General features: G+C 41.2%; 1 protein-coding gene across 2 annotated transcripts in view; it reads left to right on the top strand.

The window, feature by feature from the left end:
* Positions 1–27,333, top strand: part of SLC25A13 (solute carrier family 25 member 13) — a 1,915,284-nt gene that overhangs the window by 1,175,349 nt on the left and 712,602 nt on the right. For both annotated transcript variants that reach the window (XM_044065927.1, XM_044065926.1), the window contains exon 6: positions 22,328–22,474. In XM_044065927.1, coding sequence (XP_043921862.1) covers positions 22,328–22,474 — 147 coding nt within the window. The remainder of the gene's footprint in view (positions 1–22,327; positions 22,475–27,333) is intronic.

Raw genomic sequence — 27,333 nt, 5'->3', positions numbered from 1 at the left:
CTAATCTAAGTAACTCAGCAAGGCAAGATTATACTCTTACTTCTGCAAGGCAAGATGAGGAGTTATGTCCACTCTCCAGGCTGTTGTCTGTCCTCAGTGACTAGAACAGCTACTCTGGAACCAACTGGACTGCTATTGCTGAACAGCTCTGGAAAACAACTAAACAACTGACTTAGAACCTGCTTTTTATAGCATTTTTTTTAAGTAACAGGAAGCTGCTATGAGAATTCTACTCTCTCATATCAGACTTTGAAAAGTAAACAAACAGATGCAGTAAAGATTCTTAAAAAAAAAAACATGTACATTTGGTCAACCAGAAGAGCACTGTTTGACGTTCAGACATCTTGCATAAGTCAGAGTAATAATCAAAAGACATAAACTTATTTATAAAAGTCATGCTGGCATATGTAACAAAGGGTCATTTATAATTGCTTACAAAACTTCACCCCGTCATGCTAGCACAAATAACATCTGACATCTTCAAACCATATAAGATGTAAAGTGATCAAATATGTTTACAGTGTCAAGAAGAAACAACTACAGAACATGAGCTTTTGAAACGTAAAAGAGTAAAAAGTTTATGGGGAAAGCTGCATAAAGAAGATTTTTAAAGATATAAAAGAAGTGGATAAAATAAAGATGGATAAGATTAAATATGGATATTATAAGAATAGAAGTGAAGAATATGTTGAAAGAATAGACAAGTTATTTCATGTTATGTGGGTTATATGGAATGAAAGAATAAATGAGATTATGTTTAATAGTAAATGGATTTTAGCAACCATATTAAGTAAAATCAGATGGTGGTTATGGAAAAAGGAGTGGGAGTCTAATAGGGATAAAAAGGTAGTATGATTGTGTAAACAGATTTGTATATCTATATATTTCTACATTTTGTAGGTATTTGTAAATGTTTTGGAAATGAGTTATTTTTGTATATAAATAAAGGTCCCTTACTCTTTTCAGTAGGTGCCATGGGATCTTTTACATCCACCTGAGCTTAACAGCAACTCAAGCAGATGGGACATTGGTTTAACATCTCATCTGAAGGACAATGCACCCAACATCTCATCCGAAGGACAATGCACCCCATTGTTGACATCAGTCTATCTGGTGTGGGAATAGAACCCACAGCCTTCTACACTAAAGGTGTGTGCTGCCTGATGAGCCAATAATACTGCTTCCATCAAAGCAGAGAGGAAATTAATGCGTACGCATTGCCTATGTTAAGTTTAATTACAAGTTAGATTAGTCCTTATGAGATACAGAGCTGCACACAGTGTTTTTATTGTAGCATTCAGTTAATCTGGATCTGAATAACTGGCAAGTTCTTTGATTTTTTTTAATTAAGTGAAAGAATGCATTCCATGCTTTTGGCCTCCAGGAAAAAAAGCCACAGTAAAGCATTCTAAGGCGTATGATGACGCCATAGTAATTTGTAAGAGTTACCTGAGGAGATGCATAAGCAGTGAGTGAAAGGCTTTGTTGTGAGCACTGAGCCATGTGTAAGGTAGAGGCACAAAAAGGGCATTTTATAAATTGGGGAGCAACAACAAATGTCCTTTAGTGCTGCGCAAAAGATTGTCTGATGCAGTGGTATTCAAGTGTTGGAGTCTGAACCATGAATCTGTGTTATATTTTCTTTTCCACCCCATGCAGTATGTTAATATTGATGAATAAGCCAGCTGTCATCACTACCAAACTCCAAGGTTGCAAAGATGATGCTTTTTTTGACTTCATGGGGGTCAGTAAATGAGACATTTTGTAGCAAGTAGCCAAGAGTACCTTTATTTGACAGACACATATCCCAGATGTACTGAGAAGGTGAGTTGTAGTAGTTAACAGTTAGAAGACCAACTTAAGGGGTTGGTATCACCTGGTTTTGAGAAAGTATGATGACGCCGCTTGGCACTGGCAGGCAACATGGTGTCAGGTTTTCTTTGTTTTGTTTTTTTTTGTTTTTTGTTTTTTTGTTTTCAATTTCAAGGAAAATCCCAGTTTTTTTTTCTTTTCTTCTTTTTTTCAAATTCAAGGAAAATCCCAAGCTGTTAATCCATTGACAAGTCTTGCTAAAGTTACGTGATGCTGATATTTGAAGGTGATTTGTCAGTGGTATAGATACTTATGTTAACATCACAGAAGGTATAGAGGTCTGGACAATGAAATAGTGAAGGTGTTCATGAGAATGGGAAATAGGAAAGACCCCAGCACACACCCTTATGACAAGCATTTGTCCATGATCTGTAGATGAGTCCCTTTTTTTAACCTGGTAGAGCTGACAAGAATTGTTCATCTCATGATTTTTTTCCATTAAGTTAAGTGGGTTTATAAGATGGCTATATTAAGTCAGTTCTGATAAGAGGTTATAATGCTAGACAGACAGCTTCATTAGACAGATAAAAATGATTACTGGTACTTTCATATTGACCATAATCTGGATGGTGTTGTTTGTGAGGGTGCAACACTGTAGTAATTTGATATTCCAGAAGATGTGCTTCTGCTGCCTAAGGAGACCATAAGAGTCTGTGCATGTTCAGAACTGGTAAAAAAAAACTTCTTCAGAAGTTCATTTATTTGATTTTACCAAGCAAATTGTTAACTTCAGGACAGAACCCTTTGGGGTTAAAGCGTTCATGTTTGTTACAGCCGTAAATGGTCTTGGCTTTTATCAGATCTTCTTGCAAAGGTTTATGACAGCAAAGAATTTCTACCCAGTTTGAATGTAAATTTAAAAATGTGAAAACTTTTTCAGAGTAATTATTTTGACTTAGATCAACTTTTTACATTTTTGTAGAGGTAGAAATGAGAAAGCCTAGCATAAGAGTTTGCTAAAATTATTAATGTTAGCCATTTCAATATGTCTGTAATGTAACCTTGGGTGATGCTTAAGGTGAACAGTTTTATGAAGGGTTCTTTAAGAGTGGTGTTCATTAAACATCTGATTCAATTGTTGAGGGTCCATAGAAGTGGCATTTTTAGATGCAGATAATGTATTTAGGACATGTTCCAACGTTATCTTGGGGGAAAAGAGATTTTAGAATTTGTGTAACTTTGGTGGCTCATACTGCTGTGAAATTGGCATTAAATGTATTTGTAAGTAGATTAGCGATATCTTTAGGATTTGAGTGGAGAATACCATTAAGAATTAGTTCAGAGCATTGCTGTCTGTTAGTTCTTAATCATCTAATGTTAAAGAAAGCTTTATGATTATCCTTGACTTTGGATATTAATTTTAATTCCTGTTCCTCTTTGATCTTCACTATGGCAACTTTCAAATGTTTGCTGATCTTTTTGATGAAATGAAGCTAGATTTTTCCTTTTATTGTAGGGGTAATGAATGCTGGCGTTCCACTTGGGGGGGGGGGCTACATTTACAATCCTTATTGTTGCTCCTGCTTGGTTTGTGCTGTTTGTTTAAATGGAGTGAAATACATTGGCATAAGTGACGGCAGAGGCTACACAAGGGTCTGAAAGTCTAGCAGCTGAATCTTGACAGCTCATAATACAGTTTTAATATATTTTTATGTCCTTGAAAATTGGAGGTGTCCACTGTGGTCAGTTGAGATGGCATGGAGTTTTTTGTCCCCCAGCACTGGTTTGGTGCTCTTGTAATTTTCTTATGCCAGCTTGAATAAGTATGCGAGATCCATACCTGACTTCTTGTCCTAGAGAGAAAAAGTCCTCACTATTACCGAGGTGGCCCAAATTCAATGAGTGACATGGGGAAGGAAGAAGTAGGTGGGAGTAGATGGGATTGAGAAGCCTATGCCAGTTTAACCATCCTGGAGTAATGAATGTGATCCAGTTTACTGCAGTTCAGACACCTGTCTGACAACGTGTCTTATGTGCATCAGTAGTAAGAATACATGGTAGCCTTCATAGGATGTATGCAGCAAACTGAACATCCTCAAAGAGAAGTCATTACATATCCTAACATCTGTGAGACTTAATGTAGCCTCCTATGTGATAGGTTAAGAATATATACTTCAAAAATCTTGAGAACTGCTTGGATGGCAGTCTGTAGTAACTGGTGATCATCCAACTAGTAAGGAAGGATCACATTTATTACCAAAGGGCTGATGATTGCGAAACAGCAGTGATAAGAAGACTCAAAATGAAGTAAAAGGTACGCGAGTTCCTCGTATGTTGTTTGCATAATCCTGCACTGTTTTGCAGTGCACCTTTAAAGATGTTCACAAAACATTCACTTTGAACGTAATTATAACATAAAAAAAATCTACAAAAGTAATGCAAATGCCATTAGTTATCTGAAGAGCCTGGCCCAGCCATTCATTTTGGGTTTTCTGTGCATAATGTGGATCCTTCAACATGTCAGATACATACTACTTAAGTTGATTGGGTTCCTTTACCAGTTATTCATAGGTTTTGCTACTTAAGTTGATTGGGTTCCTTTACCAGTTATTCATAGGTTTTGCTACTTAAGTTGATTGGGTTCCTTTACCGGGTATTCATAGGTTTTGCTACTTAAGTTGATTGGATTCCTTTACCACGTATTCATAGGTTTTGCTACTTAAGTTGATTGGGTTCCTTTACCAGGTATTCATAGGTTTTGCTACTTAAGTTGATTGGGTTCCTTTACCAGGTATTCATAGGTTTTGCTACTTAAGTTGATTGGGTTCCTTTACCAGTTATTCATAGGTTTTGCTACTTAAGTTGATTGGGTTCCTTTACCAGGTATTCATAGGTTTTGCTACTTAAGTTGATTGGGTTCCTTTACCACGTATTCATAGGTTTTGCTACTTAAGTTGATTGGGTTCCTTTACCAGGTATTCATAGGTTTTGCTACTTAAGTTGATTGGGTTCCTTTACCAGTTATTCATAGGTTTTGCTACTTAAGTTGATTGGGTTCCTTTACCAGGTATTCATAGGTTTTGTACTGCAGAGCTTTCCTCCTCAGTCTTCCATATAAAGAATGATTCAGTTTAGTGGATTACTCCGGTAAACAGAATGAAATAAATATTGATAATTATACTATACAGACAGTAAGACTTCAGTATCTCCCACATCATGATAGTTAACACAAGAAAATATAAATTTTTGTTCATTTCTCATGGCCACGTGGCTCTGTATATCTGATTGGAGAAGGGTCTGAGCACATTGCATGATAGGTAATTTCTTTTCAGCAAATAGACCGTAAAAGACACTCTTTCTCATTTCATGTGGAACTTGGCACTACTAAAGTTACAGATTTCTAGTCTCCATTTCTAACTTTTCTAAGTCACAATAGCAGTGTCTGAAAAGTTGCTTGATTATTGCCTATATTAACACCTTTGCTTTGTGTGTGTGTATGTGTCTGTGCCCGTGCCCGCATGCTGACCAACATATTCACTTAAGTAACTTGTTTCAGTTATACTAATGCACTATAAAAAGTGTGGTAAAAGTTATTTTATTTTTTCTGCTTTGTACAGTTTGCTTGTTGTTTCTTAAGTAACACTTTTTTTTTGCTTGCTTTTTATCAGAAACTTCATCAATGGCTATTTTAAAATGATTGTAACATACCAAGAATGTTCAGATAAGGAAGCAACACCAGATCAGAAGTGGTTTTGTGCTCTCTTTTTTTCAGATGAATAAGCTTTAAAGTGCGCTAGACTTTTCTTCCCTGAGCAGTTCAGCTCTGAATTTTTCTGCCTTATTCAGGCCTAATTGGTATTATGCAGTAACACCAGTAACCCTACTGTGTTCAAAAATCTGCTTAAATCTCATCTAAATGACAGTTGCTTAAACTCCTGCTCATCCCCAGGCTGAGCTTCTAATTTTTCTTCTACATTCCTCCAAATTTTTTTTATTCTGCTTTACTTGTACCCTTGCCAATTCCCTAGTCAACCTGAGGTCCTCTGGTAATCTGTCCAAACACTGAACACCGCTGTAGTTTTCTCTAGAGTTCTACTCATCCATCTCTCCCAGTCTGCTTTATCTTAGAGCTTATCAGTGTTCTCTGATAAACTACACAATATTCTCCAAATCTGATAGCTGCTGCTGTCCATAACTCTGATAATATTCTGTTTTTCCCCAAGAGACCATTTTGAATCTAGTCCTACTTCTCAGTGCTGCTTTAGAAATATTCGAATGATGATCTGATTTCTGTAAACTAATTTTTGTTTACCCCCAGTATATCTGTGTTATTTAAGACAAATTCTAGTTTTACACAGAATTAGTTTGATCCAACAGCTGTTGTAATGATTGCACCCTTTTGATCCAACAGCTGTTGTAATGATTGCATCATGTCTCATATTGTTTATCACAATGTTGAACTTTTTAATGTTATACTCTTAAATTTTATACTTTTATATGTGGAACTTTTCTCCTCCGGCCTCTGCTGAAAATGGGCTACTAGTCCAGTCGTCCTCGCTGGTAAACAAATGTCAAATAAAATAAATGCATTGAACATTTCAAGAATTGCTGTACTTTTTATACAGGAAATCAGAGTCCAGCTGTACTGCTTTGTGTGCGTGTGTGTGTGTGTGTGTGTGTGTGTGTGTGTGTGTGTGTGTGTGTGTGTTAGGGTTGCCAACTGTCCAGAGTTCTTCCGGACTGTCCAGAATTAAGGGACACTGTCCGGAAGAACGGAAAATGCCTGTGTTGTCCGGAAAAAATGGTGCACTGTGAACATTTTCTTTTAGTTTAAAAAAATAATTTTTTTTTTAGGGACGTTCTTCTTTAAGAACGCCCTTTGCATCTGGGTGCAGAAGACGAAAACAGTGTCTTTGCGACTGTTGTTTACGGACGTTCTGTCTACTGTCTTCCGCGCGCACGGAATTTGAATTATAAAGAAGACGTTTGGACAGTATGCTGAAAAGCCCCAGGCAAAGCACGAGTCTGGCTGGTGTTTGCTCTTCTGTAATCCAACTGCGGCACATGCAAGTTCCGTTTTTTTTTTCTCTCAGCTTTAACCTTTAACTGAGGTAAGACTCCTCTCTCTGTTCAAAGCATACTTGTATATTGATCTAGAAGGCTGTGGGTGTGGGCTCTACTCCCACAGCATATAGATGGATTGCTCAAGCTCATACTGTGTTGTATTTTAATGGGGCAGGGTGCTGCAGTCCTGAGTATGTTCTCCTATGATGCCTAGTAACTATGAACCTGTTTTCAGTTTACCATCCATTTCCTGTTGCATTTGCAATATTACCAGCTTACCATTTTTTAACGTAACATAGGCAATGAATTCTTCAAGGGCAGCATGCATTGATTTGTAGATGAAACACTGAAATATAAAATTGTTTGCTAGCAGCAACTTTTCATTAGTTGCAGATCTCTTTAATGTGGAATTGTTTAGATGACGTTTTACTTCTGCAGAGATTGTGCATATTGACTGATATTGGATTGTAATGACAGAAGTTTGCGTGGCCATTTATGGTTGAAATTTTATGAATTGGGCAGTTTTGTCATTATAGGTTAATGTGTTTAGTGCTTATTGGCAAAATGTTAAAAACTATAAATTTAACACAGTCTAACAAGTGGTGCTGTTACTGTCATCACATCATCACTGTCAAAAATAATAAGGCTTGTTGAGGGCAATGTGTATGTGTGTCTAAAAGCTGCAAGTTGAACGTTAGCCATATGTTTTTCATTCGCTTATCAATCAGAAATCAGAAGTGTACAGAAAAGTATCTACCATTTTTTGAGGGGTAGTTGATATATGAAAAGAGCACCTATAGCATTACTTCTGCCTGATTACTGATGAGGCTTGTTGGGCAGCATTGTCTGTCAAAGAGCAATATGGCTGTCTTATTTATGTGAAGACTTCACTGTCACATCTCATCTGATGTACCCTCTCTAAAGGGGCATGCATAGTCATCTGGGACAGTGTGTATGTGGATGTTTTGTACTCAAGTACCCTATTAGAACTCTCTGGATTTTTAGTGTGAATTGGTTTAAGGGAACTAACATATGGCCATTTTCATATGGTTAACATATCCAACTTTTTAGTGGATTGTGTTGCCTTAGCCTGGCAATATACCCAGTTTTTACTTGGGGGTAGGTGACCATTACTCACAAGGCAGTACAAAAGTCATATTCATAATATATATGTGCACTAAGTTCTTATTAGACCAAAAGTAAAAAAATAATTTTCTTTCACCATTCAAGACAACATTTCTGTTACTGCATACAGGGTGTGTATGAGAGCACTGGACTCTATCTACCAATGCAAACATTGTTCTGACATGTACTTTAGAGTTGAAATGCATTCAAATACTTGAAGTTGGAATGGCATTAATAAGTGTGTCTCCCCAAAATTCTGTCTGAATTCCCGGATTTTTTTTTTTATTGTAAACTTCTTTAGAAGAACTGGCAGAAGGCCACAGTATCTGTTTTTTGGCTGTGAGTATTTAACATCTGCGCACATGGCCAGGTGAGACTAATGTTCAAAATATATTTGCAAAACGTCCTTATTATTCCAGGAGTAAATTTTTATATCATTATCCAAGAGTATATTGTTACTCTTACTAGTAAATCCAATGTTTCAGAAAGCTTGTGTTGCTGCAGTTTGGCACTGGTTGTTTACAGACGTCATAAGAGGAATATAGATCTGCACAGTACAAAGTATGTTTTTGCTGCAAGTCATTTCTACCAAGTGTGTAATGGTTCAGGTGATGGGCAGCCTAACAAAAAAGTGCTTTTAATATCTATGATCATATTACAGCCTGAAATTTTAGCTCATCTCCATCACTAGGCTGCAGCTTATTCAGGTCTCTCAGTTGTGTGCTTCTGGGAGTTTTAGTTAGTTTTTGCAAAGATGCACTCTGTGTTAAACATTTCTGCCTGGATTAATTGCCTTATTCCAAATTGTAAATGATGATATTATGACTGGCTTACTCAAACCTACAACTTACTGAAGAAGACTTCATAAACCTCTTTCAGCAGCAGACCATAATATAGGCTAAAACAGTGGATGGTTTCAAATGCCATGCTGTGCTAATCTCATCACTGATGCTACTGGATAATACAACACCCAGGTTCAGCGCTACCTTTACTTGCATTTTTGCATGAAATTTCTATGCTGCTGTTATTGTTAATTCATTTCGTACTGACACTATACAGCTTCTATCAGTTATAGGCTTCTGTTATGGTATGCTATGCTTTTTAAATCAGTAAGTGCTCCTCTTGCCCTCTGTCCCTTCACAGCCTTCAGCAGCTTCTGGCACCCATATTAACTCCTTCCTTACACTGGGGCAGTTCCATATAGCTTGACATTATTATGATTAGAACAATTCTGCTATTTAAGTATATCAGTAATATGCCAGTTTTGTTTCTTTAGAGATTCTACATGAGCATGAGCATACCAGTCTTAAAGCTGTGATTGCCACTAATTTATGTCTGCTAGCTGTTATTATGTATTAAAATTTAATACAATCAGGAAGTTGAATCAAAGAACTTTTGCATGGCTTTAAAAATGTGTGCAAGGGGCCTATGATTTGAAAAAACCCAAAGGTAAACTTAATCCACCACTGCCAGATGCATTTTCTTTGAATGTAGGTTTCAATGCTGTTTCAGTGAATGTGAGTTTTAAAGGCAAAGAAGTATTAAAGCTATGTCTGTTTATGAGAGACTGTATTGCTTGTTTAGCAAATATCTGTTAGTGATTGTGCTGTAAAATTCGAAATAAAAGTTTTGCATTATATCCAAATGTCTGTAATCATTGTAGAAGTAAAGCAGAAAACAGTATGCACACAGTGTTTTGAACAGTATTTATGGCAACTGGGGAGAAATGGAGAGATAGCCAAGTAACGGGACACCAGAATGGCTGCGTGTGTGTGTGTGTGTGTGTGTGTGTGTGTGTGTGTGTGTGTGTGTGTGTGTGTGTGTGTGTGTGTGTGTGTGTGTGTGTGTGTGTGTGTGTGTGTGTGTGTGTGTGTGTGGTGGGGTGCATGTGTGGGAGGGTACCGCATTTTGCTTTCATGTACATGTCCAGAATTTTTGACATGAAAAGTTGGCAACGCTAGTGTGTGTGTGTGTGTGTGTGTGTGTGTGTGTGTGTGTGTGTCTCTATATATTTGCTTTTATTTCAGAAATGTTCCCACAGGTTTAGATTGGACTTTTGATAACTGTGGATCCTCTTCGTGTTTCTGTTTCGCAGTCATCACACTTGGGTTATCTGTCTACAGTTAGCCCTCAGTCGGCCTGAATACCAGACACTTCATCTTCATGCGTCGGATGCTGTCGCTTCTTCCATGACGTCAGGTCGTCAGGGGTATAAGAACAGGCTGCCGACATCATTACATCAGTTCTTCTTGCCGAGGCAGCCTGAAGCAGAAGCAGTTCAAAAGTGCAGGTCAGACGCTACCTGAATTTTCGTGTTCCAGGTGAATAATACTGAAGTCTTCTAAAGCTAAGTACCCCGATGGGATCCCTTTTTTCTTGCTGTAAACTGATGTCAAAAAATTAATAATTGTCTTGCCTGTGGAAAGCAAATACCTCATAGAGATTTCCATTCTTACTGCGTCACCTGCTTAGGCCCAGACCACAACGTCTCTTGCTATCGGTTTTTGTGCCTTGTTTAATGCCCAAACTATTCGTCGTCGGGCTATCTTTGTCACAAATTACTTTCGATCGCATTCTCCTTACTCGGATATGACTTTGGTTAGCCAGCCGACCGATTTTCAAAAAAGTGCAAAGATAAATTCAGAGACAGGCTGCTGCATAGGTCCAAAACTGCCAACAATGCTTCCGATAAGCTAGTCGCCCGTCAGCAGGTTCTCAGTGAGGCACCTTTGCAGCCCCTGATGCCCATTTCTGTGGATTCACAGGCCTCTGCTAAGACCCTTTTGGAGTCCGTTATGCCGCGAGATGCTTCTTCGTCTATGGAACCTGGGGATGTCTCTACCTTGGATGGTCCAGAGCCGCTGTGCAGGCACCGGCTTCTGAGGGAGTTTTTCGTCCAACCGAGGTGTGAATCCTACCGACTACCTCTTCTACTTCCAAACCAAGCGAATTTCTTAGGCCCAGAGTACGCACTACGTCTAGAAAACCGACGACAAAAGTGCATGCTCAAGTACTCAGGCCTCAAAAACAGATGATTAGAATGGCTGAAGACCTCATTACCATGATTAGGGGAAGCCAGCCTTCCCCTGCTAAGAGACAAAGAACCGAGTTTCCTTCAGGCTCTACAGACCAGGAATCAGGTGACTCAGACCTTTCTGATTATGAAGACATGCCCTTATCCACCTATGAGGATTCTGATGCAGAGGAATCTATTCCCTCTGCCTCTTCTCCAGAGGATTTTTCCTTTGGGGAAACCCTGCACACTTTAAGAGAGCATTTCTGCTGGGAAAGCCAAGACTTCCCTCAGTCCAAAAAGAGACTCGGAGAATTCTTACAATTGCCTTGGCACAGGCCTTTAGCTATTCCCCCCTGCCCTGGAGGTGGTGGATGATGTTTTCATGGAATCCAGTGTTAATCCAGACACTTTAACTCCGGCCCCTAGGAAACCTGACAGGTACTACAGAGTACCTGATTCTCAACAGTTTCTTTTCAAGAACCCTACTGCTGACCCAGAAATCATTTCCCAGGGACCTAAAGGTATTAAGGCTACTACAGCCAAAAATCCTACCTCTTCGGACAGGGATTCCAGAGCTTAGGACAGATAGGGTAAGAAGGTATACATATCTGCAACTCTTGCTATCAGGGCACTAAATTGCCAATTTCACATGTAAAATTCCAGCAACATATTATGGAGCTGATTAAACAAAAACTGATAACCATTCCAGATTGTGCAGAAAATAAAGACCTGCAGGACCTTATGCATTCTGTAAATCAAGTAAGCAAGCATACTTTGCAGTGTGGCTTTGATGCACTAGAAGCTTCTTGCAGGGCAGCAGTCACTGGCTCTGTACTGAGAAGACATGCCTTGCTAAAGGAACAGACCTTGACAGACCATGCCAAATCAAAATTACTAGACGCTCCTTTGAGTAAGGACTGTTTGTTTGGCACCAAAGCAGAAGTAGTACTTAAAAAGATGGAAGAAAAGGCTAAATCTATGCAAACTGTTAAAGATTTCCTTCAGGTGCAACCTCCGAGATTCAGTAAGCACTACCCTTCAAAACAATGGTCCTTTCCAGCAACCTCTAGGCCTGCCCAGACGAGGCCCAGGGGAAACAGACCACCCAGACTGCAGTCTCAGGGTATGCAGAGATCTAAGCAATGGAGTGCCCCCACCCCTAAAACAGGGAGTGGAAAGCCACCTCCTTATGGAAAAAGCACTCCATGACTCTTCAGATCTACTTACTGCTCATTTGCTTCTGCCCCTAGGTGGAAAACTTGCCTTTCATGCAAAAAACTGGATAACCATCACCCAGGACCAGTGGGTCCTAAACATTGTATCCCAGGGGTACAGATTTCATTTCCACTCCCTTCCAACCCCAAGCGGATTTCCAGACCTTCCCCCAAACCAGTGGGCAGAAGCTCAAAAACAAATCATCTCCCTGCTCAATATCAAAGCTATTCAGCCTGTTCCAGCAGCAGAGAGAGGTCAAGGTTTTTACTCCAGACTATTCCTGGTACCAAGGAAAGAGGGCTCATGGCACCCAATCCTAGACTTTTCAGTTCTCAACACCTTCCTGGTGGTACCAAAATTCAAGATGCTTACCCTGAAACAGCTTCTCCTTATGTTATTCAAGGATGCCTGGTTAGTCACCCTAGACTTAAAAGAAGCTTACCTCCACATTCCCATAAGGGAATCATGCAGAAAATATCTCCGTTTCAGAGCAGGGTCTATGCATTATCAGTTCTCTGCACTTCCCTTTGGCTTATCTACTGCACCCAGGGTATTCCCAAAATGCCTGGCTCCAGCCATTGCATACTGCAGACAGAGAAATATCCAAATTTATCCATACCTGGACGGCTGCCTAATTCAGGCCAACAATCAGGAATTGCTGCTGCAGCACCTGACATTTGTAAAAAGCCTACTCACTTCTTTGGGGTACACCATCAACGAAAAGAAATCAAAATTGGTACCCAGTCAAAGATTTGTATTCCTGGGAGCAAGCTTGGACACAACTTCCCAGATGGCATTCCTAACTTCAGAAAAACAAGTCTATCTCTCAGACTACTTCAAATTAACGGCCACCAAAACCCAGCTATCTGCAAGAAAAATACTGCAAGCCCTAGGGTTCATGGCCTTATGTATTCTACTAATTCCATATGCAAGACTGCCTATGTGGAAACTTCAATGGTACTTAAAAAGCCTTTGGTGCCAACACTCTCAGGACCTGGAAACAGTCATTCCTATCATACCTTGTCTAAGAACAGAGTTCCTGTGGTGGGCAGAAGCATGCAACCACAACAAGGGACTGCCTTTCAATCTGCCACAAGCCAACCAGACCCTGACCACAGACTCATCAGACTACGCATGGGGGGCTCACATGGCTGGCAAATGTATTCAGGGCCACTGGAGCCCAAGTCAAATCCACATGCACATCAGCCTAAAGGAGATGCTAGCTGTACAGAATGCCCTGACAGCTTTCAAAGAACAAATCTCTCCTGGACAACTACTTATAAAAACAGACAGCACCACAGTTATGTGGTACATAAACAAGCAGGGGGGTCCCATTCCTACCCACTCTGCAGGTTAGCCGTGGCTCTGTGGAACACAGCCTTGAACAACCAAGTCCATCTTCAAGCTCAATTCCTGCCAGGCATTACAAAACTCATTGGCAGACGACTTAAGCAGAAATCTCCTAGACCCACACAAGTGAAAATTGGAACCCAGCACCTTCAACCTTCTGATTCACAAATGAGGGACCCCAGAGGTGGATCTTTTTGCTTCCCCCAACAACCACCAACTAAGCAAATTCTGCACCAGGACTTCACACAGCGAAGCCTGGTAGGTGGATGCCCTATCCTTTCAATGGGAAAACCTCTCAATATATGCCTTCCCACCTCTGCCCCTTCTCTCAAGAGTATTACTCAAGATAAAACAAGACAGGCCAAGGACAATTCTAATTGCCCCGGACTGGCCTCGTCAGCACTGGTACCTACAGCTACACAGCCTGACGGCAGTACCACCATGGCACCTCCACCAGACCCCAACCCTACTTTCTCAGCAGGAGGGACAGATTTTGCATCCACAATTGCAAACCCTAAATCTTGCAGCCTGGCTTATTCCCTAAATTACCCTCCAGCAACCCTTAGCAAACAGGTGCTGGATGTCATTCTTGAGGCCAGAAGGCCCAGTACTAGGAAATCCTATGCTAAAAAATGGAAAAGGTATTGCTTTTGGATTCAGTCTAAAGGAAAGGGCACCGATCTGCCCTCCTTACCTCTAATTCTGGATTACCTAGCAGAACTACTGCACAAAAGCCTGTCCTTCTCCTCCATTAAGACACATGCCTCTGCCATTTCAGCTCATTACAACACTGAGCCACCTCTGATGTTCATCGTGCATTACAGCTGCAGTAATCACATATGGGTTTTCAGCCGTCAGGCGGTCCCTCGGTCGGCCGAATTCCAAAGTCTTGGTCCGGCGTCGGTTGTTGTCGCGTACTCTTCTGACATCAGGAAGGCTAGAGTATATAAGACACAGCTGACGCCATCTTCTTAAGTCTTTTTTGCCGCGCGGTGCCCGAAGCAGAAGCAGTTCGCAAGTGCCGGTCGGCCAGCTCCTGAATTACGAAAAATATTTGGAACCGGAGTCTTCATTAAAGCTAAGTACCCCGTTGGGGAATTTTTTCTTGCCTCAGACCGATGTCAGAAAAAGTTAATAATTGTATTTCTTGTGGGAAGCAAATACCGCATAAGGATTTCCATTCCCTTTGCATACCTTGTTTGGGCCCAGACCACGACGTCTCGGGCTGTCGCTTTTGCGCTACCTTCAATAAACGCACTATCAAGCGTCGGGCGGAGTTCGCCCAACACTTTTTTGGTAAAGCGTTTGATTATAAAATGTCGTCGGATACTCCGACTACCGCTTTGCCCAAAAAACGCAAAGAAAAGGACCGCCAGGCGAGGACCGCGGTCTCCACCGACACCACGCCGAAACAGGCTCCACGTGGTCCGGTTCTCAGTGAGACGCCTTTGCAGTCCCTGACTACCGACGACACTCCCTCGGCGGGGTCTTCTGTACCCGAGACCGCAGGTTCTTCGGCCCTTTCCCAGACTACAACCGAAGCCCCTGCTTATGTCGAGCCTACTAATGTGGACAGACCTAATCCACCCATGGTGTATTTAGGCCTTCATCCTCTTTCTCTATTAAGGCCTTCACTAAATCCAAAGCAGCCAGGCATCATACTAGGCCGGCTACACAAGGCCCATCACCTGGACCCATGCCTAAGAAACACATGCTTAAAATGGCTGAGGATCTTATCACTCTTATCAGAGGCTCCCAGGCCCCTCCGGACAAGAGACCCAGAGTGGAGGAGGAATCTCCTTCTTCTGACCAGGGATCCATTTTATCAGAGCATTCTGATGCTGAAGAGCACTCTTATTCCCCTTTTGAGGATTCGGATGCAGAGCAGTCTATTCCTTCTGTATCCCCCCCTGAGGATTTTTCTTTTGGGGAAACCTTGCACACCTTGAGGGAGCACTTCCACTGGGAAGGCCAAGACTTTTCAGACTCCAAGAAAAGGCTTAGGGAATTTCTCTGGTTACCTCAGCATAGACCGTTGGCTATTCCTCCTGTTTTGGAGGTACTGGATGATGTTTATTCGGAGGCTTGCTTTAATCCTGACTCACTGCCTCCTGCATCAGTTAAGCCTGATAGATATTACAGAGTACCTAATTCTCATCAATTCCTCTACAAAGGCCATAATGCAGACCCTGAAACTATTTCTCAAGGCCCTAAAGGAATTAAGGCCTCCACTGCCAAGAATCCACTTCCTGCTGAAAGGGAATCTAGATCTCTAGAAAGGTGGGGTAAGAAGGTTTATACCTCGGCCACCCTAGCCATGAGGGCCTTAAACTGCCAGTTTCATATGATTAAATATCAACAATTCCTGTTATCACAATTAAAGACCAAAATGTCGCAACCTGAACAACCAGATATAAAAGAGTTACAGGATATGATGCATAGTGCAGAGCAAGTGGGTAAGCACACTTTACAATGTGGTTATGATGCCCTAGAGGCCTCCAGCAGAGCGGCCGCTACCGGATCAGTCATTCGCAGACATGCATGGCTTAGGGAACAAAATCTGCCAGATCATGTGAAAGCTAAAATTCTTGATGCACCTTTACATAAGGATGTTCTTTTTGGTGCTAATGCTGAGGATATATTACGTAAAATGGAAGAAAAAGCAAAATCTATGCAAACTGTCAAAGCCTTCTTACAGGTCCAGACACCACGATTTAGCAGGAATTGGCCCTCAAAAAATTGGTCCTTTCCAGCCACTGACAAGCCCCAAAGAGGCAGATACAGACGCGGAAGGGGCAGAGGACAATCACAAGGGTCCTACAGAGGCAGACAATGGCAATCTCCGGCACCAAGAGGTGGTGACGACAGTGCACAACAGTACAGGAAGCAGACTCAATGACTCCCTCATTTCCATGCCAAGCAAAATTCAACTGGCAGCACCTTTGGGAGGGAAACTAGCACTATTTGCAAACAATTGGCATATTGTCACAACAGACAAATGGATTCTGGACATCATAAACAGAGGCTACAAATTCCATTTTCACACTCTCCCAAAAATGAGAGGCATGCCAAATTTACCACAAAATCAAAGGGTAGAGGCACAACTGCAAATTACAAAGCTCCTAAACATGAGGGCTATACAAAAGGTACCTACGCACCAACAAGCACAAGGTTTTTATTCAGGGCTTTTCCTGGTGCCAAGAAAAGGAACCGACTGGAGACCCATTCTGGACTTATCCATCCTAAACACATTTCTACTCATACCAAAATTCAAGATGCTCACATTACAGCAACTCCTTCCCATGCTGGGCAAGGGGTTTTGGCTGGTAACATTGGACCTCAAGGAGGCATACCTGCATGTCCCAATCAGACAAAGTTGCAGAAGATACCTCAGATTTCTTGCAGGTTCAAACCACTATCAATTCTCTGCATTGCCCTTTGGCTTATCTACTGCACCCAGAGTATTCACCAAGTGCCTGGCATCAGTGATTGCCTATTGCAGACTTCAAGGGATACAAATTTACCCTTATCTGGACGACTGCCTGATCCAAGCGGACAGCAAACACATACTTCTGAAACATCTGGCATATGTGACACGGTTACTGCTTTCTCTGGGATACACCATCAACAAGGAGAAATCAAAACTAACACCTTCTCAGAAAATAACCTTCCTGGGTGCCAACTTGGATACAAACACCCAGATGGCATACCTTACGCCAGAAAAACAAGGGCAATTATCTCAGTACTTCAAAATACTTGCAAAAAGTACCAGGCTTACTGCAAGGAAAATCCTGCAGGCTCTGGGATTCATGGCATCTTGCATTCTTCTAATCCCATGCGCAAAGCTGCACATGAGGAAACTTCAATGGTACCTAAAAAATCTATGGTCTCAACACAATCACAGCTTGGAAGCAATTATCCCAATAATTCCTTGTCTTCAAAAGGAATTCATATGGTGGGCCCAAGCATGCCAAGTAAACACAGGCCTCCCATTCTGCAAGCCTCAAGCAACACAAGTCATAACCACAGACGCTTCAGATTACGCCTGGGGAGCGCACATGAAGGACAGGTGCATTCAGGGCAGATGGCCCCAAAAAGAAAAGCACCTTCACATCAATCAAAAAGAAATGCTGGCGGTAATAAATGCAATCACAGCGTTCAAAGAATTCCTGCATCCAGGACAACTGCTCATAAGAACAGACAACACCACAGTAATGTGGTACATAAACAAACAAGGAGGAACTCATTCATACCCCTTGTGCAGACTAGCCATGACTCTGGAACCTGGCTCTGGAAAGACAAATCGAACTTCAAGCACAGTACTTGCCAGGAATGGAAAACACACTGGCAGACACTCTGAGCAGAAATATGACAGATCCTCACGAATGGAAGCTACATCCACAGGTGTTTACAGAGATTGTTCAAACGTGGGGGAGGCCAGATATAGATCTTTTTGCCTCCCACAGAAATCATCAATTAAAAAGGTTTTTCTCAAGGACCTTCCACCCAAAGGCCTGGAAAGTGGACGCTCTTTCCTTCAGATGGACAACTTGGACAGTTTATGCATTCCCACCTCTACCTCTTCTGCCCAAGGTACTTTTGAAAGCAAGAACAGACAAGCCGAGGATGATACTGATTGCTCCAGACTGGCCGAGACAACACTGGTATCCACTCCTGAGGAGCCTAACACACACTCCTCCGTGGCCCCTGCCTCTAACACCTCTACTACTGATGCAGAACAATTTCAAAACCCTTCACAGTCAGCTGAAAACTCTCAGTCTCGCTGCATGGAAAATTCCTTAACACCACATCAGACTCTACTCTCCAAAGAGGTGCAGGATGTCATTTTAGAGGCCAGAAGACCATCTACTAGAAAAGCTTACTCTGCAAAATGGAAGCGGTTTTGCTGTTGGAATGAAAAAAGAGGGCAGGACCCTAGAAAATTGAACCTACCTCAGATTTTGCAGTACCTAGCTGAACTTTTGAGCAATGGACTTTCATTTTCCTCAATCAAAATACATGCCTCAGCAATCTCTGCAGAATTCAACACGGATCCTCCTTTATTCTCACACCCACTCCTACGACAGTTCCTCAGAGGGGCTAAGAACATAAGACCTCCAAGGAAACAGCCAGTGCCAGCCTGGGACCTTAACTACATACTAGAAAAATTGACATTGCCTCCCTTTGAACCTGCTGCTTCAACAGAGTTACAATATTTGTCCTGGAAAACAGCTTTTCTACTGGCCATCACTTCAGCTCATAGAGTTTCTGAGTTACAGGCCCTCATGGCGGTGCAGCCCTTCCTCATCTTCCATCAGGACAGGGTTTCCCTTCGTACCAACCCTTCCTTTATGCCTAAAGTGGTATCTAGGGTTGCTTTAAACCAGGCCATTCACCTTCCTACTTTTTACCCTAACCCTCAAAACAAAGGGGAAAGGCTGCTTCACTCTTTAGACATCCACAGGCAGCTACGTTATTACTTGGACAGAACCAAGTCCTTCAGAAAATCAGATCAACTCCTTGTGTCCTATGCTGTGGGGGGTCAAGGGAAACCTGTTACCAAACAGACCATTTCCAAGTGGATTGGTCACTGCATACGCTTTTGTTACTCCTATCATGGAAAACCTGTCCCTACTGGTATCAGATCTCACTCCACCAGGGTCACAGCCACCTCTACAGCCTTCCTCAGAGGAGTGCCTACTAAAGATATCTTGGAGGCAGCCACTTGGAGTTCTGTACATACCTTCACAAAACACTACCATCTGCCTTTATACTCCAGAACAAGAGCAGGCTTTGCCACTGCAGTTTTGCAGGGCATTCTAGCTCAACCCAGTTCCATATAGTACCTACCACCCTATGCATAGCTTTGGGACTCTACCCATATGTGATTACTGCAGCTGTAATGCACGATGAACATAGTACAGTTTTGTACCTACCATAAATGTAGATGTTCGAGGGCTATTACAGCTGCAGTACAGGTTTCCCACCCTCCTTCCCCACTTGGTAAGACCTTGGGGTCTGAATACCTCTTCATACCTGCTGACTGGGTTATCCTGCTATGTTTTATTTGCTTACTTTTGTGGATTAGATTTATTTATGTATTGCCTTCCTTTTGGGGGCACCTGACATCTGGGGCAAGAAAGACTGAAGAAGATGGCATCGGCTGTGTCTTATATACTCTAGCCTTCCTGACGTCAGAAGAGTACGCGACAACAACCGGCGCCGGACCAAGACTTTGGAATTCGGCCGACCGAGGGACCGCCTGACGGCTGAAAACCCATATGTGATTACTGCAGCTGTAATAGCCCTCGAACATCTACATTTATGGTAGGTACAAAACTGTACTTTCTCTCACCCTTTCATCAAACAGTTCCTGAGAGGAGCAAATAACCTAGGGCCACCAAGGAGAGCACCCACCCCTGCCTGGGACCTTAACTTTGTACTGGAAAAACTCACGCTTCCACCTTTTGAACCTGCTGTTCAGCAGAGCTAAAATTTCACTCTTGGAAAACAGCCTTGCTTCTGGCCATCACTTCAGCTAGAAGAGTGTCCACATTATAAGCACTAATGGCTGTGGAACCCTTTATTATTTTCCATGCTGACAGGGTCTCCCTCAGGACTAACCTTTCCTTTATGCCAAAAGTGGTGTCCAGTGTGGCTCTCAACCAATCCATCCATTTGCCTACCTTTTTCCCTAATCCTCAAAACAAAGGGGAACGGATACTGCACTCTTTAGACGTGCACAGACAGCTCAGGTTCTACCTTGATAGAACTAAACCTTTCAGAAAAACAGACCAGCTGCTACTCAGCTTTGCAACAGGGGCAGAGGGCAAGGCCATTTCTAAACAAACCATTTCCAAATGAATAGCATACTGCATCCATTTTTTGCTACAAGCACCATGGTAAACCATCCCCACAGGGGGTCAGAACATATTCCACTAGGGTTACATCTGCCTCTACTGCATTCCTCAAGGGAGTGCCTACCAGGTCTCATAATGGAAGCTGCTACCTGGAGTTCTGTGCACACCTTCATCAAACATTATCACCTCCCTATCTTTTCCAAATCCAGGGCAGGATTGCTACAGCAGTCTTGCAAGGCCTACTAGCCAGCCCTAACTCTTCTTGACTGCCTCCAACCTTCCTCAGCTTTGGGAATCAACCCAAGTGTGATGACTGCAACAGTGAAACACGAAGAACATAGATACAGCTGTGTACACTTACCATAAATGTAGATGTTCGAGTGTATTCACTGTTACAGTCCTGGTTTCCCTCCCTCTAGCCACCTTGCTTTATCTATACCTTATCTATCCTATCTGTAGCTGTTCTTTCTGCTATTGGTATTTACATTTTACTGGTGGTGTTTTCAACACCATTTCCTAGCTTCCTATTTGGGGGCTCCTGACATTTGGAGCAAGAAAAAACTGATGTAATGCCGTCGGCTGCCTGTTCTTATACCCCTGACGACCTGATGTCATGGAAGAAGTGACAGCATCTGATGCATGAAGAAGAAGTCTCTGGTATTCAGGCCGACTGAGGGCTACCTGCAGGCAGATAGCCCAAATGTAATGACTGCAACAGTAAATACACTCGAACATCTACATTTATGGTAAGTGTACACAACTGTACTTTGTAATGTCTGCTGATTTGGGCGGAAACTAAACAAGTTTTTTTTTCTGTGCTGCATTGAGCGACACAGTTGTTAAATATTGCCTTACTGGTATTGAAGTAGAGCGGCATGCTAGAAATCTTTGGAGGACTGGAACAGCAACCCCGTCATTTACTAACAATTGGTCTCTTGGCAAAAAGCAGAATAGTTCCACCTTACCTCACTTTTGTTCTCAAAGCTGCAATTTTACTGAATATTTGCAGTATATTTTGAGATTGTGTTGAGGTTATTGCTGGATATGTTGTTACTGAAGTTGACAAAGTTATTAAATTGAAATCCTTCCACAGGGTTCAAATGCAGAGGTAATTCTGTTGAAAGGCATCATAACCTTTTTGCTGTCAATAGTTCACATTTTCTTTTTGTATGCTTTTATTTATTTATTTTTTGATTGACTGTGCCCCACAGCTGAGTATCTGCCCAGTCCTTTTCTCATGGCTGCAGCCTTCTCCCAGGTACTAATTGACTGGAGGGAAGAGGACTATAAAGAGTGGCCTGTCACTAGTATTACCCCCAATCCCCCTGGCTGAGGCCATCAATTGGTGGATGCAGGAAGTGGTATGGAGCAGAGAAGAACCACAGTGTTGTGCTGCTTGCATGAGCAGCAAGGCTTTTTCCTAAGCCTACTCTCCCACATGTTGATGTATCTCTTCTAGAGGCTGGATGATCCATAAGGAGTGATCTTTTTGAGGACATGAATGCCTCAGGCCCTGGAACAGCCATGCTTTGTTGATCTAAATGGCAGTCTCTCTGACTCCTGGCCTCAACCAGGGCTCAAGTGAGAAATCTCTTACCTAGCACACGTTTTTCCATTCTCATTGTTTTGCATAACATTTGATTGTTGTTTTATATTAAGATTGTCTTTCTGAAAACAGCATGTCCTAATGTGTCCGAGAATAAAAAACAATAAGTAAAAGGAAATGAAAATATATAAAAGTTTCTTTGTTTTTTTAAACTGATACTATAACTTTGTCTTCCAACCAAATTTTCACATTCCTTCATATTAATTTCTTGAATGAATGTACCACTTGCTTAAAAGGAAAAACTCAAACATCTGAACCTCTTGTGCTGTTTCTTTGCAGGAAATGCAGTTGGAACATGCAAGGCAAGCATTCATACAGCGGGACAAAGATAAGACTGGTGCCATCACTTCCATAGACTTTAGGGATATCATGGTCACAATCCGTCCACACGTCTTAACACCATTTGTCGAGGAATGTCTGGTGGCTGTGAGTTGCTTTTAAATCAAGGAGTGTATAATGCAGCATGTATGTAGTAACACAAATGTTAACCTCGTTTCTCTACAGTCATAGTATGTTAGTGTCTGCACGTATGGTTTACTGCTTGGCATGGTGATGTCTAAGCTTTGTAGAGCGTCTCTGAAAGGAAAGACATTTACAGTAATCACTGTGCAACAGTTGCTAATATTTGGAAGAGTTTGTGTCATTAGCTGCTAAGACTGAAAGTCAAGCGATTATATATATACAGTGTAAGGATACTGTATTTTGTTTATTTTAGAGTTTTCTATAAAGTGAATTTTTATTAGAAAGTAAAACAAAACGTTTAGTCTCCCAGCATTAAGTTGATAAGTCAGATGATGTGTGTGGTTAGTGGTATGCAGTAGTGTGCTATGATCTGTAAAAATGCATTCTGTTATTAGGACATTTGGATATAACTCTCCTCATTTCACTCATTTGATTTTGTTTATGGCACTTACATTTTCAAAGTATATAAATAAATACAAATGTAGTAAATCGCAGATAAAACAAGTGTCATTCACCCGCTCACTTTGCAATTGAGCCATCCTGTAGCTTTAAGTATTCCTCAGAAAGTAAGAGAAACCAGCAGCAGTCCCCAAAGCTCCATAACAAACACCAAAAACACAGAAAGGTCAGGGGTCATGTTAGAGAGTTTGGAAGTGAAGGGCATGAGACCTTAGAGATGCAGTTGTGTCCCTGCTGGCATATGAGGTTCTTAGTCCCGTTAAAGCACAGCTTTGTCTTCTCCTGACCCAGGTACCAATTTCCATGGTCAACTCCCTCTGTTGTAACTACTTTAGAGGCACGTATAAGTGTCTCTAGTGCAGGCTGGCCCTCAGAAGCTAGCATTTTATTTGTTGTACTGTTGCTAGACACTAGTCACCAGGCATCAGCAGAAGCCAGCCTTCCTCGAGAAGTTTAACAAGGAACTTACTCTCTTCTGCTGTATACTCTGCGTTCTAATGAATTTTAGTTGATCCACTAGTGGGGGTAGTTAATGTTCTCCCTCCATTCAGCCATTGTGCCTACTAAGTAGATTGTTAGACTTGCGTGTACCTGGGTTTTGAATGCTTGTCACACAGATGCCCATTACTGTGCCCTTTAATATTTGACTACAAAGGATTACCAGGGGAATAGAGTTTTGCAGCAGTATGAAAAGCTGCCATCTCATTCACCCAGGTCCATGTCACTTCCAGTTATGGGATAGTTACCAAGGGAAAATGAAAAATGAACCCCTCCCTGGAAGGATCCCTGGCATTATGTTTGGGAGGGGAGGCTTAGACCTTCTCAAAGTAGATCCACTTTCCGTGTCATATAAATCACATGAAAAAGGCATTGTTTCTTCATGTTCCACTCTGTAAGCATTCTTTTGTAGGAAAACCACACATTTGGTACAGGAGCGTTTTAGGTGGTATAAAGGAGTTGTCTGTTGCTGAGAAAAAAGCGTTATAATTTGACATAGGATCATAATTTAGGTTTATGAACATGTCTTTGAGAATACCTCCTTAGAACATGATTCTCAACATTTGTATAAAAATCCTGTTGCATTCACAGCTGTTATTTCTGTAAAGGCCTCAAAAGAGTCCAGGCTGGTGGTGGACTTAAGTACTCTCCCTAATGACAAGTAGAGTTACGGAAAGATTTCTCATCCAGCTCCTGCCATTTGAATGTTAAAGGACAGCTGTTTAATGGGCCTTTAGATGGGAAGGGATTGGAGGGCATTAGCCTATCCCCCATCCTTACAGAGGTTGCATTTAATATACACATTACTAGTTACCAGGTTACCCAAAGGTAGTGTTTTCTTCACTCAAGACCCAGCCAGTGGACATAATAGCAGAATTCTCACTTTCTATAGAAATTGTTTTTCTCTTGCAGTGTACAGCTGACATGCAGAAAACCAAATCTTGCTATTATTTATTTATTGGCATTTGTTTACCGGGAAAGTCCAATGGGCCAAGATGAGCCCATTTTCAATGGAGGCCTGGGCAGAAAATCTCCAGTAAGTAACGAAACAAGTACAAAAAAAGCAGAATATATGAATGTGTAATAAAACTTAATTAGAAAGGCAAACAGCAGTTACTTTACAGAGCAGTGGGGAAGGAAGGATGGGAGAAAAGAACAAAAAGAGAGAGAAGTACATAAATAAAGAGTGGACAGAAAGGAAGATGGAATATGGCAAAGAAAGGAGGGAGGGAAAAAGGCGGATGTGGAGCTAAGAGGAGGCATGAGAAGAAGTAGAGAATATAAACATTCGTTGGAAGAAAAAGAAAAATGTATTCGCAAACACTAGGGGTAGACAGATTCAGGGTTAAATTGGTAGATTTAAGAAACGTTCGTTAGAAAAAAAAGAAAAATGTATTCGCAAACGCTAGGGGTAGACAGATTCAGGGTTAAATTGGTAGATTTAAGTAATGCCTGAGTGAGTAGTGGAACAGTATCGGTCTTCTATCATTATACATTAACCATCGCCAACATGCGAGGTTGCACAAGACATTTTGTGTCTACTCTGAAACCACCAATTTTGACACAGTCTTAACTCTAGCACAGCCAAATCTCAGTTACCCACGCACACTTAGTACAGACTTTGTAGTGAAACAGTCAGTTTCAGCACACTTGTTTCTGATGTTGGAAGAGCTAAGACTATTTTCTTTTCCCACTCCAGTTGGCTGAATTTATTTTCCAGCACTGACAATGCAGTGAGATATATGTGCATGTGAATGGGGGGGGGGGGGTGGCTGCATTCTGGAGTACGCTTTCCTTTGAGTGTGATGTTAAACTGAGGTCCCACGTATCTGAGTTGGTGGTAGCTCATGTGGATATAAAACATATCCCACTGCGTTTATCAGAAAGAGTATGGCCTTTAGTGCAATTTTCAGAAGTTATTTATACATCTTACATTAACACTTCAAAATTATTCAGTATTTCAGCTGGATTTTTCATGTGTTTTCATAATTCTTGTCTCATTCCCCAATGTTTCTTCACTACCATTGTCTTGTTCTTAAAATCATGCCACAGTGCCACAATTTATTACAAAACAATTATTTACATCTGTAATTCCAAGTAATCCATATTGGCCCTATAATATTTTATCCGTGCTGTCCATTCATTGCTTTCCCACATTTTCATATTCCCAGTATACAGTCCTATCAAATGATTTTCTTAAAGCACTCATGTTGATGTTATAATTTAAACTTTTCCAGAACCCCTTTCACATTTTTGAATTCTATTAATGTATGCTTCACCATTTCTTCTTACCTTACTTAATTCGCATATTATGTCATTTTATTTAATACCCCTTTTTACTTACAACTTTCTCAGCATCATTCTCCACATAAAACTTACACTTCCTTCACCATTTTACACTTTCTTGGCTTTATTTATTCGCTCTTTTCTCTTCTTCCCATGCCTGTTCCTAAGGTTTTACATCATATTTTCTTTGATATTTTCATACTAGTCTTTCTTCCTCACATTTCTTTTATCTGTTTCTGTATCCCATAATCACAGTTTACTGACATGTTCTTCTGTTTCTGTTCTGTAATGTTTTCACTTCCTTTTCCTCTTTCTCACTTCTTCTCAAACCTCTTCATATTTTCTCCACATCTTGTGTCTTACCTTGTCTATATCTCTCTTCTGTTTTTTTTTATCACCCAATATAAATACATTGGTGCAAAGTACATTATAGGATTTATAGGGTCTAATATTCCAGTCTCCTTTCTGCAGTATAATGTTCATATTTTAATGGGATTCAGTCTGGACCCCCATGTGATACTAGAAACGACTTCTAATACATCTTAATTTACTTAAAACATGCACATTTATTAAGTATGCCTTTTTCTGCAGAATAATTAAAAAGCCTTCTATATACTTGGTAATTTTCTTTTTTCATTAATTACTTATTTCCATTATTTGTAATTTCTTTACTTCCAAACTGAATGCCTTCCATGTTTATTTAATTTCCTGAAAAATATACTCTCCTAGTTTTGGTAATTTCTCCAAACCATGCCTCTTGCTTTTACTCAAAATAATGGTATATGATGTGGCAAAGGCAAGTAAGATGTCTGAGCATGAAACTGTGCAAGAAATATTAAGAGCATATAGTTTAAAGGGCAAAGTTAGATGTCTTATGTGTTGCACTTAATCTTTCTTCTACTTTAACTAGTATTTCTTTAATGTACACTTTATTTTAGCAGTCAAAATGAAATCATCTGCATACATTATAAACATAGGAATGTTCACCCTATTCTTTAGTTCCCTCACAGCGCCCTCAGCTAAACTTAAACTGTTATGTAGTAGTTCCTTATCACCACATCCGTTGTTTGTCTTTTCGGCTTTTCCCAGTTAGGAGTCGCTACAGCGGAACTCCGGTCCGCTAATGATTGGCAGTCAATTTTTATGGTGCCAAGTTGCCAGCCTGATGCTCAACCTTCAGCGAAGGCACACCTATTCATGCATGTCTTTCGGAGGCCACTCGACCTTGGGGAGGACATGCAGACTCCACACAGAAGGCACTCCAGCCGAGAATTGAACAGAAGAACCTCTTGCTGTGAGGCAATAATGTTACCGCTGTACCACTGCGGCTTTTTTCACCACATCCATTATCAGGGTGTCTAAAATACCACCCATTGGACAGCCTCCTTTCACCCCTCTTTGGACCTTTACTCCTTTAGCTTTCCCGTCCATTAAATTCTGTTTTATACCATATATTCTTATGCATAGATTTTAGTAGTCCTGTTTATCCTTTAATCCATATGGTCTTATTTCCTACATACTTTTACGTTCAACACTATCGGATGCCTTCGCCGCATCACATACCACTATTTTATTATCTG

This window comes from Protopterus annectens, chromosome 3.part0 (assembly GCF_019279795.1).
Source record: "Protopterus annectens isolate FY-2018-M chromosome 3.part0, PAN1.0, whole genome shotgun sequence".
In the NCBI taxonomy this organism is placed as follows: Eukaryota; Metazoa; Chordata; order Ceratodontiformes; family Protopteridae; genus Protopterus; species Protopterus annectens.
Note: the sequence above shows the minus strand (reverse complement) of the source record. Positions and strands in the feature narration are given on the sequence as shown.